This window comes from Mustela erminea, chromosome 19, assembly GCF_009829155.1.
Source record: "Mustela erminea isolate mMusErm1 chromosome 19, mMusErm1.Pri, whole genome shotgun sequence".
In the NCBI taxonomy this organism is placed as follows: domain Eukaryota; kingdom Metazoa; phylum Chordata; class Mammalia; order Carnivora; family Mustelidae; genus Mustela; species Mustela erminea.
In genome coordinates this window covers 14,476,549-14,491,584 of record NC_045632.1, presented here as the reverse complement: position 1 = coordinate 14,491,584, position 15,036 = coordinate 14,476,549, and the positions used below count along the sequence as shown (strand labels likewise).

At 45.5% G+C, this 15,036-nt stretch overlaps 1 protein-coding gene across 3 annotated transcripts; it reads right to left on the bottom strand.

The window, feature by feature from the left end:
* Nucleotides 1-838: 838 nt before the first annotated feature.
* LOC116578764 (cytochrome P450 2B11-like) lies at nucleotides 839-14,961 on the bottom strand. Of its 3 annotated transcripts, none has more exons than XM_032323227.1 (9): nucleotides 13,753-14,961; nucleotides 12,878-13,040; nucleotides 12,644-12,793; nucleotides 11,881-12,041; nucleotides 11,308-11,484; nucleotides 10,374-10,515; nucleotides 9,246-9,431; nucleotides 6,766-6,912; nucleotides 839-2,273 (listed from the first exon to the last, which is right to left on the bottom strand). In XM_032323227.1, exons 1-9 carry the CDS (start codon nucleotides 13,915-13,917, stop codon nucleotides 2,254-2,256), a joined length of 1,311 nt encoding a protein of 436 aa, XP_032179118.1. In that variant the 5' UTR covers nucleotides 13,918-14,961; the 3' UTR covers nucleotides 839-2,253. The 3 variants fall into 3 exon arrangements, with proteins under 3 accessions (XP_032179118.1, XP_032179116.1, XP_032179117.1); XM_032323225.1 differs by lacking the exon at nucleotides 839-2,273 and adding an exon at nucleotides 2,612-3,952 and having other exon boundaries at nucleotides 6,769-6,912; XM_032323226.1 differs by lacking the exon at nucleotides 839-2,273 and adding an exon at nucleotides 2,612-3,952 and having other exon boundaries at nucleotides 6,769-6,912; nucleotides 13,704-13,867.
* Nucleotides 14,962-15,036: the final 75 nt, after the last annotated feature.

The window sequence follows — 15,036 nt, the reverse complement described above, 5'->3', positions numbered from 1 at the left end:
GCTTACAGACACTGCCTTCTCCCACTCTTGTCAGATGGTGGGGAGAGGGTACATGGTGCCTGCTATCTCTTCCTCATCGTCTTCTTCTTCTTTTTTTAAAAAGATTTCATTTATATATTTTAGAGAGAGAGAGGGCACACATGGGGAGGAGAGGCAGAGGGAGAGGGAGAATCTTTAAGTAGACTGCATTGAGCTCAGAGCCGAACATGGGGCTCAGTCTCACAACCCTGAGATCATGACCTGAAGCCAAAACCAAGAGTTGGACACTTAACTGGCTGAGCCACCAAGGCATTCTACTTCCCCTTCTTATAAATGCTCTAATCTCACCCTGGGGGCTCCACCCACATGACCTTACCTAAACCCAATTTCCAGGGATGCCTGGGTGGCTTAATTGGATACGCATCTGCCTTTGGCTCAGGTCATGATCCCAGGGTTCTGGGATCGAGCCCACATCGGGCTCCTTGCTCAGCGGGGAGTCTGCTTCTCCCTCTGCCTGCCACTCCTCCTGCTTGTGCTCGCTCTCTCTCCCTCTCAAATAAGTAAGTAAATATATCTATATCTATATCTATATATTTTTTAGTGGGCAGCAACAAAGCAAGGTTTTTTGAGTGACAACAGTGATCATACAAAGATCCCAAGGAGGGAGGGGACCCAAGGGCGGTCCTAAAGAAGTAAAATCTTGCCCTAAATAAATAAAATCTTAAAAAGAAAAGAAATACAACTTATGGGACACCTGGGTGGCTCAGTTGGTTAAGCGTCCAACTCTTGATTTTGGCTCAGGTTATGATCTCAGGGTCGTAGGACTGAGCCACAAGCACAGCATGGAGCCCGTTTAAGATTCTCTCTCTCTGGCCCTCCCCCTGCCCTCTCTAAAAAAATAATAAGTAAAAAATAGTTTATGATATTTACTCATAGTATTTACTCATCTCCCAAAGCTATCTTAAGAATCAAGTGTGATGGTGACTTCAAAAGTGCTTTGTAAGCAGGAAAGCACCTTATAAATAGCTGGTTGGTTTGGGAGGTCTTTTGCAGTGTTCTGTGACTGAACACTGTTGCTCTGAATTTGCTCCCCACTTCTTCCTATTCATTTCCTATTTTCATCAGTTCTGAGCTCTCTTCATAGCGCTCATCACTGTCTGCTATGATTTTATTTTTTTATTTTCTCCCCGACTTGATGTCAGTTCCCACTGGGCAGAGACATCTCTCCCTGATTTGCTGCCTAATCACCATCTCAGCATCCTAACATCAGATGAAACCTGGAGGATTTGTAAACTGCCCAAGGGCTTTATTTTTAAACCTTGATCAAGTGCTGTTCTATTTTGACTTGTACTATAGGTAGAAATAAAGCCCTTCATGAATGACAACTTCTCTGTGAATGCTACAAAGGAATTAATAAATATGCACTTTGTCAAATGGAAAAAAAATCACTTTATTACAATGCACCCTGCCACTCTGCTAAGATCTTTTGTAAACAGAAAAATTTTTATGTTACAAAATGCTGTATAGACCACGTGCAGTGTTTACAAATACTCTAGCCCATGTGCCATTTGGAATCTTTGTAAGTGGTAAAGTGCTTTGTAAATGTCAAACTACTTAAAAACTACAGAATGTTCTGTAAACAACAAGGAGTTCTGTATACTACAGAACACTCTGCCTCAAAGAGTTTTGCTAAAGGCAAACAATATTTTTAAATGCAAAATAATCTGTCCACATCAAATACCTCTGTAATTATAAAGTGCTCTTCAACTGCAAAACACTTTACATTTTGGAAAGATAAATAGACTGATACATAATTTAAAATAAATTACTGACAAGAGGCAAAGTCTCTGACACAGTGTAAGGTCCTGGGTACCCTAAGTAGTAATTTGTAAATAGGTGCATGTTTGTTGATGGTCTCCTGCTTTGTTAATTATGTGAATTGTTGGTTATTCAATGTCACTTCTTTCTCCTCCTCTGGAATCTGGGTGGAATTTGTAGCTGCCCTGGCCAGTGGAATGCATACCAGACTTCCCAGGCAAGGTCCTAAAAGGCAGTAGTTTCGACCTGGCTCTCTCTGTTCCATCTTCCACTCCCACTGATTCCCTATGAGTTTAGTGCCAGCAACCCAATCTCACCCCTACTGGAGGATGCCTGGGCTGGCCCATCAATGGCTCTTGAACAACCTCCATCCCACACAAATCAGCCACCTTCTAAAGTTAGAGGACAGCCTCCACAGCTTTCCTTCTGGCCACCTGCCCCAGCTGAGCCTGAGTCTTACGGTTCATGGCCCCAATAGGGAAGGGAAGAAACACTGGTTAGCTCCACACGTGACCTCAACCATGACCCATCCCTCAGCTGTGAAGGTATAGCCCAGACTGTCCAAAGACCATAATCAGAGATGCAGTAAGCCCCCACCCACCCCAGAACACTGCCTCCCTTCTCCTGAGCACTGGGACCAAGCACGTGTCTGGAGTTGAGGCAGAGAGGATGGGACAGGGAAGGGGCGTTACTCTGGCTGACTGGGACCCCCTATCCCCACATCCATCCTCGTGGGTATAGGAACTAGCTACCCCTCCCATGCTTCTCCGTGCAACAGCCTTACTCCAGACATGCCTTGAATGGCCCCTCAGCATGGGACAGGAGGGAAACCGAGGCACAGGGCTGAATGGACAGGCACCCCCTCTCCACAGCACCCCAGTGTCAAGAGCTCAGCCTGGAGAGTCACTGGACTCTGGTATGTCAGGCTCTGCCTTCAGGCCAATGACGTCACCTCCTGGAGGATTTATTTACTTGTCAGACACTTCAGGGCTATTCGCTTGGTGCCAAGCCATGTTCTAGCCACTCTGGCCATACTGTCTCATGGAATCTTCAATACCACTTCGGAGGAGCATCTGGGAGGGGAGTTCTGGCCCCATCCTTCCAGAGCCTCAGGTCCGAAGGCAGAAATGGAAGAACACCTGCCTTCCATTCCCAGTGGAGAGTAAAACAAACGTAAGGCCACCCTGCACACAGATGTCCACAACGGCACGGTTCACAAGAGCCAAAAGGTGTCAACAAGCCACGTGCCAATCACCTGATGGGGGGGATAAACCAAACGTGGTATTTCCATCCAGCAGAATATTATTCAGCCCTCAAAAGTACAGTGTTTCCTTTTGGGGCGAAGAACATGATTGGATGCTGGACAGAGACAATGATTGCATGATACTGTGATTGTACAAAATGCCGTTGAATTGTATACTTTAAGATGGTGAGTGTTTAATTTTGTTATGTGAATTTTAGCCCCCCCCCCAAAAAAAAAGGAAGAAAAGAAAAGGAAAAAAAAAAAGGCATGGTAGCAAGATAGCCGTTGGGTCCAGAAAGAGTAGAACTTTATTTTGATCTTGGTTTTCGTGGATAAGAGCAGAGAAATAGGGGAGGTGTTTTAAAGTACACAGCCCAGAGGCTGATGGCCACAGTGGCTTTTTCAACTCAGAGAAAGAACAGGAGGGTTGAGGGTGGTTGGGTATAGGTGTGGGCCTCCGTTTCCCCAACTGCACAATGGATGGTGATGACACCAAGTTACTGAAGGTATTTCATGGCCCTGAAGGCCAAGGTTTACCCTCCATCAACAGGGCAGGCCATCTAGGGATGAAGGGTGAAGACAGTATGCTAACAGAGGAGATTACAGAAGGGATTTTCTCCAGGGGAGAGTGAGCAGGGAGGAGTCAGGAGGCCTCCACGGACTGCCTGTGGGCAGAGGTGGGGGCTAGATGGAAGAGCTCCAAGGGGATCTACAACCTTGGTGCCACTCCCTGGCGGGGCAGGAAGCAGAGCTGGAACTCAGGGGGCATTTTTCCCAGCCCATTCCTCCGGGGAGTGATATCAATATCTTCCAGGGCCTTGGGAGATCTCAAGGTGAAGTTTTGTAGCACAGAGGTCAAGAACAGGAAGAGCTCCAAGCGGGCCAGGCTCTCACCCAGGCAGAAGCGTCTTCCTGAGGGTGTGAGGGGGACATATGTCATTGGGGGAGCCCTCAGGAGCACTCAGCTGCCCCACCCCCACTGTCCTGGGACATTTGCGTGCTCATTTACACAAATTTACATATGAGGTACTTCTGTTCTTGTCCTCAACACAGGCAACACCAGTGTATTCGTGCATGCCTGTTTCTATCTGGTCCCACGTCGTCTCAGCCTGTCCTCTATGGTGTCCTCCTCTGTCTCTCTTGGTCCCCAGTCTTTGCCTGTTAAGAGTTCTTTCTCTGTGATATCTCTAGTTAAGTATATTCTCAGCTCAGCTGATGTTTTGAGAAAATGTGCAAATAGTGGAAAAAATCTTGCAAGCATGCCCTGGATATGAGGAATCATGAGAGAGAAGTAGAGGGGAACTGAAGCCTCTGAGGTCTTGGGTCTGGACCATACCTAGGAGGCGGGCCCCTCTACTTACCAGGCTATTAAAATGTAGAACTACTCTGGGGGATGCCTGGGTGGCTCAGTGGGTTAAAGACTCACCCACTGAGCCACCCAGGATCTCAGAGTCCTGGGATCAAGCTCCTCATCTACTCAGCAGGGAGCCTGCTTCCCCCTCTCTCTCTGCCTACTGCCTATTCCTGATCTCTCTGTCAAATAAATAAATAAAATCTTTAAAAAAAATAAAATATAGAACTACTCTGAACCCTCAATGTGCAGCCGCTGCTCTGACCTTCTAAGTTTCCCACTCTTCTGGTCACCTTGGTCTCCTCCAAGCCCCTGGACCTACCCGCAATCAGCACTAATGGCATGAGCCTCCCAGACCCAGTCCCCATACCCCAACCAGTGACAGTCTCAATTGGTTGGTGGGCCCCGTCATACTTGATAAACATTCAGAAAATCACCCCTGCCACTCCTTTCTCCCTGCAAGCTGGGGTCAACCACCACAGAAGTGTCCCATCTAGTTGGAGCCTGGGTGGGATCCTATATGCAGCAAATTTTCTAGAATACAGCTAGTCTATGTCGTTTGGTTATGGAAGACTGAGCTAAGGGAGACAAAGAGGCTCTGTGAACAATAGCCACTATCTCCTCTTGAGTGTCTTAGAAATAAATTTAGCAAGAAATATGCAAAACTTGATTAAGAAAACAAAAGCCCGAGATGCCACCACATCATACAAGAGTTGGTTCAGTGGACACACACTCTAGTTTTGTCTGGCATATCTCAAATTTCTCAAGTTGTCAAAGCTGTCCAGATGAATCTGCAAATTTAAGTTAATCCCAATAAAATTCCAGTGGGATTTTTTGAGAATTTGGGAAAAAAGTTCTAAAGAGTACTTGGAAGAAAAACAAAATGTGTTACAATGACCATGTAACTATGTGGGAAAGAAGGGTAATGGAGGGAGTTAGACCCTGTAAAATAATGGAACTTATTACACAGGTATAATAATTCAAATAGTATGGTATAGCTAGAAAAGACACATCCGTGAACCAGTGTGGATATAGGTCAGTATAAGTAAGCCAGGAATAGACCTAAGGAGATTTAAAATGTTAGCCTATGATAAATTTCAAGCTAGTGGCTAAAAATTGAATTAATTGATAGGTGAACGAAGGCACTTGTACAACTACCACAGTGAGTGAATATTCCTTATATTTTTTGCCCTAGGTCCCCCCTGGGCCTCATTCTAGTCTGGGGCTTGGATTTCAACAACTGGCAAATAAGAAATAAATCAATTCCTTTTCCTCTTTCCCATCCCTACTGTTCTCTTTTTCTTTTCTTTTCTTTTTTTTTTTTTTTAAAGATTTAATTTATTTATCAGAGAGAGAGTGCACAGCAGACAGAGGCGGAGAGAGAAGCAGGTTCCCTGCCAAACAAGGAGCTGGATGCAGGACTCGATCCCAGGACCCTGGAATCATGACCTGAGCCAAAGGCAGCGGCTTAACCGACTGAGCCACCCAGGCATCCCCGTGCTCTCCTTTTCATCTTACCTTCCTTTTATCTACCTACTTATTTATCTGTCTATCCATCACCTACCTTTGTGTGTGTGCATATGTTTAACAGAAAATATAGAAGGATATCCTCTGTGATATTAACAAATCTGGGTTTTGGAGCTCCTCTCTACTTGCTAGATGGGATGCTTCCCAATTCATGAATCTGTTAATAAAGCCTATTCAATTTTTTGTTAAAGTCTGATTTTGACAGTGAATTACAGGTGATTTCTTCTTTAATTTTATTGCCTCCTTGTTTGTATAAAAATTAGAAATAAACAATAAAGTTCTTGGGGCGCCTGGGTGGCTCAGTGGTTTAAGCCTCTGCCTTCGGCTCAGGTCATGATTCCATGGTCCTGCGATGGAGCCCTGCATCAGGCTCTCTGCTCAGCAGGGAGCCTGCTTCAGGGATCCTGCTTTCCTTCCTCTCTCTCTGCCTACTTGTGATCTCTGTCTGTCAAATAAATAAATAAAACCTTTTAAAAAATAATAAAGTTCTTTTTATTTTGAAAGAAAAGCTCAAATGTCTTTCTGAATTCTTGGCACATGGCAGAACGCTCAATAATGGATCCCTCATTTGTCTGTTCTTTGTGTGAGAATGTGAGAGCATGTGTGTGTCTTTATCTTTTACTTCATCTCTGTCATTGACTTAACTCTCTGTCTTCCCTATTATACCCCCTCTTTTCCTTCTCCCACACCTTCTATGTCTCTGTAGATTTCTTGCTTTTTCTTTTCTTCTGAATCCTCATCTTTTTCAAAAATCTTCACTGTGTGTTTGGGGTTAGACAAAGGGAGAAAGTCACCCAAAGGGCAGGTGGTGAACAGGAGTTCTCAAAATGTGGGTAAGGTCTCAGCTTACCTAGGGAGAATGGGATAAAGGTCTCCTGCGTCCTGAAGTTGCCCTCCGCATCCAGGAAGTGGCCAGGGTGGAACGTTTCTGGCTTCTCAAAGTGGCATGGGTCATGGAGGACAGAGCTCAAGAAGGGATACACAGTGGTGCCCTAAGAGGGTGTCAAAGCCAAGAGGACCCAAATGGGCATGAACAAGGAGCGGCTGAATCAATGATGGTACATCCACAATGGATTAACAATAGCTTCATCCTTTGTATGGTTCTACAGTTGGTGGCTGATATTTTGAGTAACTTTGCCCCATTTGGTTAATAGTTGTGTCCCAAGCCTTCTAGGTATCCCTACCAACTACCCCATTCCCTCTTCCCCCAAGACCCTTCGGACTTCTCCATAATCCATCGACTGAAATTTTCACATTTGGCTCTGCTGTTCCAGACCACAGCATTAACATGGGTGATGCAAAAAGTGGATCAAATGAATTTTTTGATTAACCAGTGCATATAGAAGTTATGTTTACACTATGCTATACTCTATTAGGTGTGCAAAAAGCATTATGTCTGGGAAAAAATTTAATAATTACAATTAATTTCACAATACGTTATTGCTAAAAAATGTTAACCATAATTTGAGCTTTCAGCAAGTCATAATCTCGCTGAGAAGGGTCTCACCCAGTGTTGATGGCTGCCAAAAGATCAGGGAGGTGGTTGCTGATGTTTGGAATGACTGTAGTAATTTCTTTCTTTCTTCCTTCCTTCCTTTCTCCCTTTCTTTCTCCCTTTTTTTCCTTCCTTCCTACCTTCCTTCCTTCCTCCCTTTCTTCTATTTTCTTTTTATTAAAGTAAGCTGTATGCCCAGTGTGGGGCTTGAACTCATGACCCTGAGATCAAGAGTCAGATGCTCTACTGACTAAGCCAGATACATGCCTCTGGTTGTGGGCAATTTCTCAAAATAAGACAAAAATGAAGTCTGCCTCATTGATTGACTCTTCCTTTTACAAAGAATTTTGTAGCATGTGATGCTGTTGGATAGCATTTTACCCACAGTAGAACTTCTTTCAAAATTGGAATCAGTCCTCTCAAATCCTACCACTACTTTATCATATAAGCACATGAGTATGAGAATATGTGATATTTTAAATCCTTTGTTGTCATTTCAATAATCTTAACAACATGTTCCCCAAGAGTAGATTCCACCTCAGAAAACCACCAATAACAGATCATCATAAAAAACATAATAATAATGAAAAAATCTGAAATATTTTGAAAATTACCAAAATATGACACAATGACATGAGGTGAGCAAAGATTGGTGGAAAAATGGCACCAAAAGACATGCTCAATGGAGAGCTGTCACAACTTTCAATCTCTAAAAAAGCAATATTTGCAAATTGCAATAAAGCAACATGCACTAAAAGGAAGTATGCCTATATTCTCATGGGTTAGTGCCCACTAGGTGATTAGATATTACCCTTAGGTATATCTGTGCTTGGGAATCTGTGCAACCACAGAAAATATGAGTTAGAGCCATAGGTATTGACTTGAAAATATACTAACAGCATACTATTGTTATATTATGAAAAGAAAGACACACACACAAAAACATACAATAAAAGATAAGTTGCACATTGCAATGATTTGCACATGAAGACATGAGGGGAAGGAAGGAAACACAAGTTTCAAAGTGATAGATAAATATGAATTGAATTGGGGCACCTGGGTGGCACAGTTAATCATCTAACTCTTGGTTTCACCTCAGATTGTGATCTCAGGGTAGTGAGATTGAGCCCTATGTCAGGTTCTGTGTTCAGCCTAGAGTCTGCTTAAGATTCTCTCTCTTGGGGCGCCTTGGTGGCTCAGTGGGTTAAGCCTCTGCCTTTGGCTCAGCTCATGATCTCAGGGTCCTGGGATCAAGCCCAACATTGGGTTCTCCTCTCAGCAGGGAGCCTGCTTCCCCCTCTCTCTCTGCCTGCCTCTCTGCCTACTTGTGATCTCTCTCTCTCTCTCTCTCTTTCAAATAAATAAATAAATAACATCTTTAAAAAAGAAAAGTCTCTCTCTCTCTGACTCTCCCTCCATGGGCTTTTTCTCTCTCTTTCTCTTTAAAATAAATAAATAAACCCTTAAAAAATAAACTTATCTATTCTGTGTATATATGGAGTACATGTTCATATAAACTTAAAGAAATTATAAAAAGAGAAATAAAGCTTTGAATGTCTTCTCATGAAGAGGAAAGTAGGGGAGATGACAAAATGCTTTAAAAAAAAAAAACAGCTCTATTGTAATACATACTTCAGTAAGTATATGGTTCCCCCCAGTGTATCCAACATCTAATAAAGGTTTAAAAAAAAAGGACAGAAGGGAGAAGATTTTTCTACATTTCCAAAATCTGTCTCCTTCCCATAGAAATCTGGAAATAATAATTCTCATTGTGATCCATTGACCAGAGACATGAACCATAAGGCTACACCAAGATTCTGTGGTCTCACCTTTAGGGAGATGATATCCCCGGAAGTGAGTGTCCTTGATGACACAGCGCGGAACACCAAGGGGGAGGACGTCACTGAATCTCTGAATTTCATGGATGACGGTGTCTGTGTAAGGCATTTTCGCCCGATCTTCAAGGGCTGGGAGATGGTGTGAGCCAATCACTCTGTCAATCTCCTCTTGGACTTCCTCTTAAAATGGTAAGGATGGAAGGAGGGGGTAACATCAAGGAATGTCAGTAATAGTGGGCTCAACAAAGTCATACAGAAGATGATCTGCAGACTGGGGAGAAGAGGTGTCTTGTGAACTCTTTGCTAAGATGTTGGGTTATTGTTCCTTCTCAATGAAAGGAACATTCTTGATTTTTCAATGAATGAAAGTCAGTGGCTTCATTGTGGGGAAGTCTTGTCTGATGTTTCCACTCTAGTTATGAGTGGAGATCAGTTGAGTAATGATGGGTGGGTGGAAACTCACTCAGCACTTAAGGCTATCGTTTTCTTTTCTTTTCTTTTCTTTTTAACTAATAATGGGTATGGCTGGGACTGGTGTCATATCATTTTGTCCCAGTGACTTGCTATGTGATCTTGAATAAACCACTTCCCCAATCTGGCCCTCAAATTGATTACCTGTAAAATAAGGGAATTTGATTAGATAAGAGTTTCTCCAAGTCTGATCTGCAGACTGTCAGCATGAGAACTGAATGAGGGCCTTTCTAATTAGCTACAAATCAGCAATATACTTCAAAGAGTCAAGTTCTTTGTTAACCTCAAAGCGTTCTATCAAGAGTCATGTGGTTTTGTAGACTGCAAAATGCTTTGTGAATGATACTCTGTGATTGGAGCATCCCTCCTAAACCATGAAGCATTTTACAATTCACCTAATGTACTTTATAAAAGTACCTTTCAAGTCACAGGAGCTTCACTGAATGGAAAACATTTTGTAAACTGTAAATTACCCTGTCAACTCCAAAGTGCTTTGTTCTCAGCAAAACTTTATAATAAGCTACCAGTCCCTCCAGGGGTGGATCTTTGCTGACCGAAGTGGTCTGTCTTCACCCATCACACGACCACCCTCCAGTATGGCTGCAAGACCCTTCGCTCTTTCTGGCCTTTGACCACCAATGCCCAGCTCACCTACAACATCAGGGTTCTTAAGAAGGAGTACAAATCCATGCAAGAGAGTGTTTCTGGAGCTCTCTGTGCCGGCGAGAAACAGCGAGACAACCGTGTAGACAAGGTTCTTAAAGTGAAACTCGCTCTCAGGATCAGAGCTCTCCTGGGGATAGCAACAGACAATCCTTAATAACATCTCCCCTTGTAAAGATTCTCAGCTTCTAGATCTTTTCTTCCAACCCACCTCCATGTAACTCTGCCAGTTTCTTCTTTCTTTCTTTTTTCTTTTTGGTATTTCCTTTTTTCTCTATTCGAGGCCAACAGTGGAGCAAAAGGGTGGGCTCTGTACCCAAACTGCCTACGTTCAAACTAAAGTCCTACCATTCACTAGTTAGGAGTCTTTGGGTAAGGAGCTTAACCTCTCTGTGCCTTAGTTCATCATCTGGGGTTGTTTTGATGTTATGTTTGTAAGTACTCTATACATGTTAGGGATTAATATTATTTGGTTTTTGCTACCTTTCTTTGGGTGTCTCTCTCTCTTTGCAGTTGTCTATCCAGGGGTGATAGTGAAATACTGAATAACCAGCTACACACTTGCCAGACCAATCAGAACAGACATGGGCCTCTGACCAATCAGAACAGAAATTGGCCTCTGTCTATTTAGGACGCGAGGAGGTGGAGAAGGGTCCCGAAGAACCGCTGTGTGGGGCCGGTGGTCGCTAGGTCTTTTAGTTGCTACCTCAGACCACCATTCCAGGAGAGTCTGGGAAAGCTGAGGAAGGACTGGGAGATGGGAAGGGAGGGTGGGCTAGTGGCTTTCTTACCAATTTGCAGGGAAGTATTTCAACATTTAAACATCACATACATCGTACCCAAACATATCTAGTTAGCTCAATATCAGTAGTGTGCCCATCGCTCTCTTTCCCACCCACCCCTCATCCAGCTTGGCCCTTGCCTTGTCCATGCAGACCAGGAAGGAATCGATGAAGTCCTTTGGGGCACTGGGGTCCAGCATTTCCTGGTGCCTCTGGATGTTCTTAATGACAAAATCTTCAATTTCTTGGACTTTGCTGTACACGTCCCTGTGGATGCCCGGAAAGTATTTCAGGATGCCGGAGAAGACTTCAAACATCTGCAGGGGAGCAAGGAGGTCCCAGAGTTTGTTCCCTCTGGGCTGGTGCTGCAGGATTGAGGCTGTGCCCTGCATGGCACAGCAATAACTAAAGGGCTTAATTCACCCCCGGGTCTTGGGGAATGGTGCGCCTCCCAGTTGAGCAAACAAGCACACATGTACACACTCAGTGGTGTGTGAACGAGTACACCCTGGCCCAATCATGCTTACCTCTACTGGGATTTCCTCTCTCATAGGCCTCCCTTTCCTAAGGTCTATTTCCTACCTCCAGCCTGACTCATCACCTTTGGTGCCTTCTTGCATCAATGTTAAGACAAAAAGCATCTGACTTTTGCCCAGGGTCCACCCACCCCACTTCCTGCTCACCCCCACCCCCCACGGAACCTTTGGCTTCACCTGGCTATAGAAAGAGCTGGAAAGATCGGAGATATCATTCATTAAATGTAGCAACTGTAGGAATCCAGGGGCCTGGTTATTGAAGCGCTGGCCAAAGATGATAGTGCAGATGATGTTAGCCATGGCGGAGTGAAAGAAGAAGGTGGGATCCAGATAGGCCCCTGTGAACAGGAGTTCTGTCATGGTAGGGCCCTACATGGTGCTTCTGGGAGGCTCTGACCTGGCGGTGCCATCTCAGCTTGGTTGGTTGGTCTCTTTCTCTTTCCCTCGGCCAGCCTGCCTTTGCTGGTTCTCTTATGTTTTTTTCCTGGACATCTCAGGCTTTTGTCTCATGGTTTTCTTGGGCTCTGTCTGGATCTGACCCTCTTGGTGCACCTTCATCTTTCTCTGGTTTTGTCTCTGACTCTTTGTTTGAGACTCCGCCCCTTCTTCTCTGTCCTCTCTCTTTCCATGTCCGTCTTCCTGGCCCTCTCCCCCTGACTCTATTACCCTTTTCTTTCTACGTCCTTTCCTTTACAGTTTCTGCTTCTGGATCGATCTTTGTCAGGGTCCTGGGTTTTCCCTCTGACTTGCTTCTCTGTCTGCTTTCTCTGCCTTTTCCTCTCTGTGTCCCTGTTTTCTTCATTCTCTTTCTCTTTCTATCTGTCTCCTTCTCTCTTTCCTTGAACTTGTCTCTGCATCTCTCTGTCTCTGGGTCGTTCTGTCTCCATCTCACCTACCCCCTGCCTGCCCATCCACCCCCTGCCCCTGCCCCTGGGCTCACCCTGGGATTTCTGGAGCTCCTCCACCAGACGCTGAGCCTCCTCCTGGATTTGCTTCTCAATGCTCTGCTTCCCCGTCCCGAACTCTCTCATGGTGAGCTGAGAGAACTGCCGAAGGACCTTCCAAGACTTTCCATGGGCAAAGGCCACACCTGATTGGGAGGGCACAGAGGGAAGTTTGGGAGGACACATGAGGCATCCCCTAGTCTTTTCCCCAACCCCCACACCCCACTCACCTCTCCCCTTGAAGAAGGGATCGATGATGGCGATGTGTCCTCGGCCAGAGAAAGCCTCAGCTTGATCCACCAGAGCCTCTTTCACTCCCTTGTACCCACACAGGATGACAACAGGCCAGGGTCCCAGGTAGACTGTGAAGACCTCCCCGTATTTCTTCTGCAGCTGTGGAGGCGGGGTCCAGCTCTCACTCTCTCACTCAAGAGAAAAATCTCCATCCTTACACCTGGGTCACACCCTCCAGTCTAGCCTAACCACCACCACCGGTCCCCATCGAATCCCTATCAAGGAAGAAGGGAGACCCGAACTCTGCAGCTTCTTCCAAGCCTCCCTCATACACCCTTGCCCCAAATGTTCTCATCTCTCAGCTTTTCCAAGAACTCTCCCAACTTCAAATTTAAAAAATGGCAGAGACTCAGGGTGCCTGGGTGGCTCATTTGGGATAGAGCCCCGCATCAGGCAGGCTCCCTGCTCAGCAGGGAGTCTGCTTTCCCTTCTCCCTCTGCCTCTTCCCTGGCCCCTGCTCTCTTCCTCAAATAAATAAAATCTTTTTTAAAAAAATGACAGTGACTCCTCATATGTAAGCTCTAGTACCTCTCTCTCCCAAACCCTGCAGGACCCAGCTCAAAGCTTTACGTCTACCATCATAATTTCTCCCTCCAGTCTACCTTCCCTGCATTCCTTCTTATAGGAATTCCAGAAGCTTCTCTCGTGGACATATTGGGCCAGATGGCAGATCAAGGCTGGAAGAAGGTAATCCCCAAGCTGGCCTGAGAAGTCCCAACCACAGTTTGAACCCCAACTGCCTTGCTGCTTGCGAGCTCTTACCTGTCCACCCATCTTCTGCTTATCCTCCTCCTTCCCCCTCTCCACTCACCAACTGGAAGGTCTTGAGAAAGCCCTGGTGGTCTATTTGCAAAATGTTCCCCAGGAAGGGCAAAAGCCAAGGTCCTGGAGGGAGGCATCCCCGGGAGGTTGGGTGACCCCAGAGTAGCAAGAGGCCAGTGAGGACACCGAGAAACAGGACAGTTGACAGCATCATGGTCCTGGCTGTGTCTGCTTTCCATCCTGCTGCCCCTCTTTAAAGGGAGGCTGCTCTGTTGTTTGTCACTTTTTTGGGTTGGTGGGGGCGGGTGTGTCATAAATCTACCTTGGGACAGCTCTTGGGAACTCTCCAGCAACAGGGAGCCCAAAGTTGGCAGGTGCTGCAGAAGCCAGGATGTTTAGCATCTTACACGGGTCCCAAAACCAGCCTTCTATTGGCCTCTGGCTGCCTGGAGGTATCTTAGCAGACAGTGCCCTTGAACCTGGAATACCTTCCTGTAGGTAGGGTAGTGGCGTCAGCCTGTGGAACACATAGAGGTTGGTGAGGGAAGGTTACACCACAAGGATGGCTCTTGGCCAGTTTTCTCAAAGGGTGGCATTGCATCATGAGAGACTGAGAATAGCTAGAAGGCAGAACTGGTACATCCTGTGTTCTTTGGGAACAGAAACTTGTTCTGGTCGTCAGAAGAAGATGAGATATGAAGACAAAGACAAGGTCTGATGGGGGAAGTCTAGCTCCGTGTTGAGGGTGCCTTTGGGTTGCCTGATTCAACCATTCATTCATTCATTCATTCATTCCTCAGCAAATATTTTGCCTTCTTGGAACTGACCTGGCAGTGAAGAAGTTCTCACCTTCCAGAAAGATCCCTAGTGACCTGACAATAGATGGGTCTCACATAGAATAGCATGGATCCCCATCTGACTAGGCTTTGGATGTTTATTTGAGTGTCAGGGGGATTGAAGGGCGCTATCGGGGAATCCAAGGCCCCAGCATAGCTCCCATGCAGCTCAGGGAGTTGTGGGCCGAGGAGACCCTTGCCCCAAAGGAAGCAGTAGAGAGAGTCTTTGGAAACGAGGACAGCAATGGTCTACAGTGTGGATGAACTTCCAAAATATGATGCTGGGTGACAGAAGCCAGACACAACAGAGCACATATTGTATGATTCCATTTATATGAAATACACAGACCAGGCAAGCCATAGAGACTGAAAGCAGATTGGTGACTGCTGGGGGCTGAGGGGATGGGGGAATGGAGAGTGACTGCTAATGGGTACAGGGTTTTGTTCTTGGGTGCTGAGAATGTTTGGAACTAGATAGTGGTGGTGGTTGTACCACA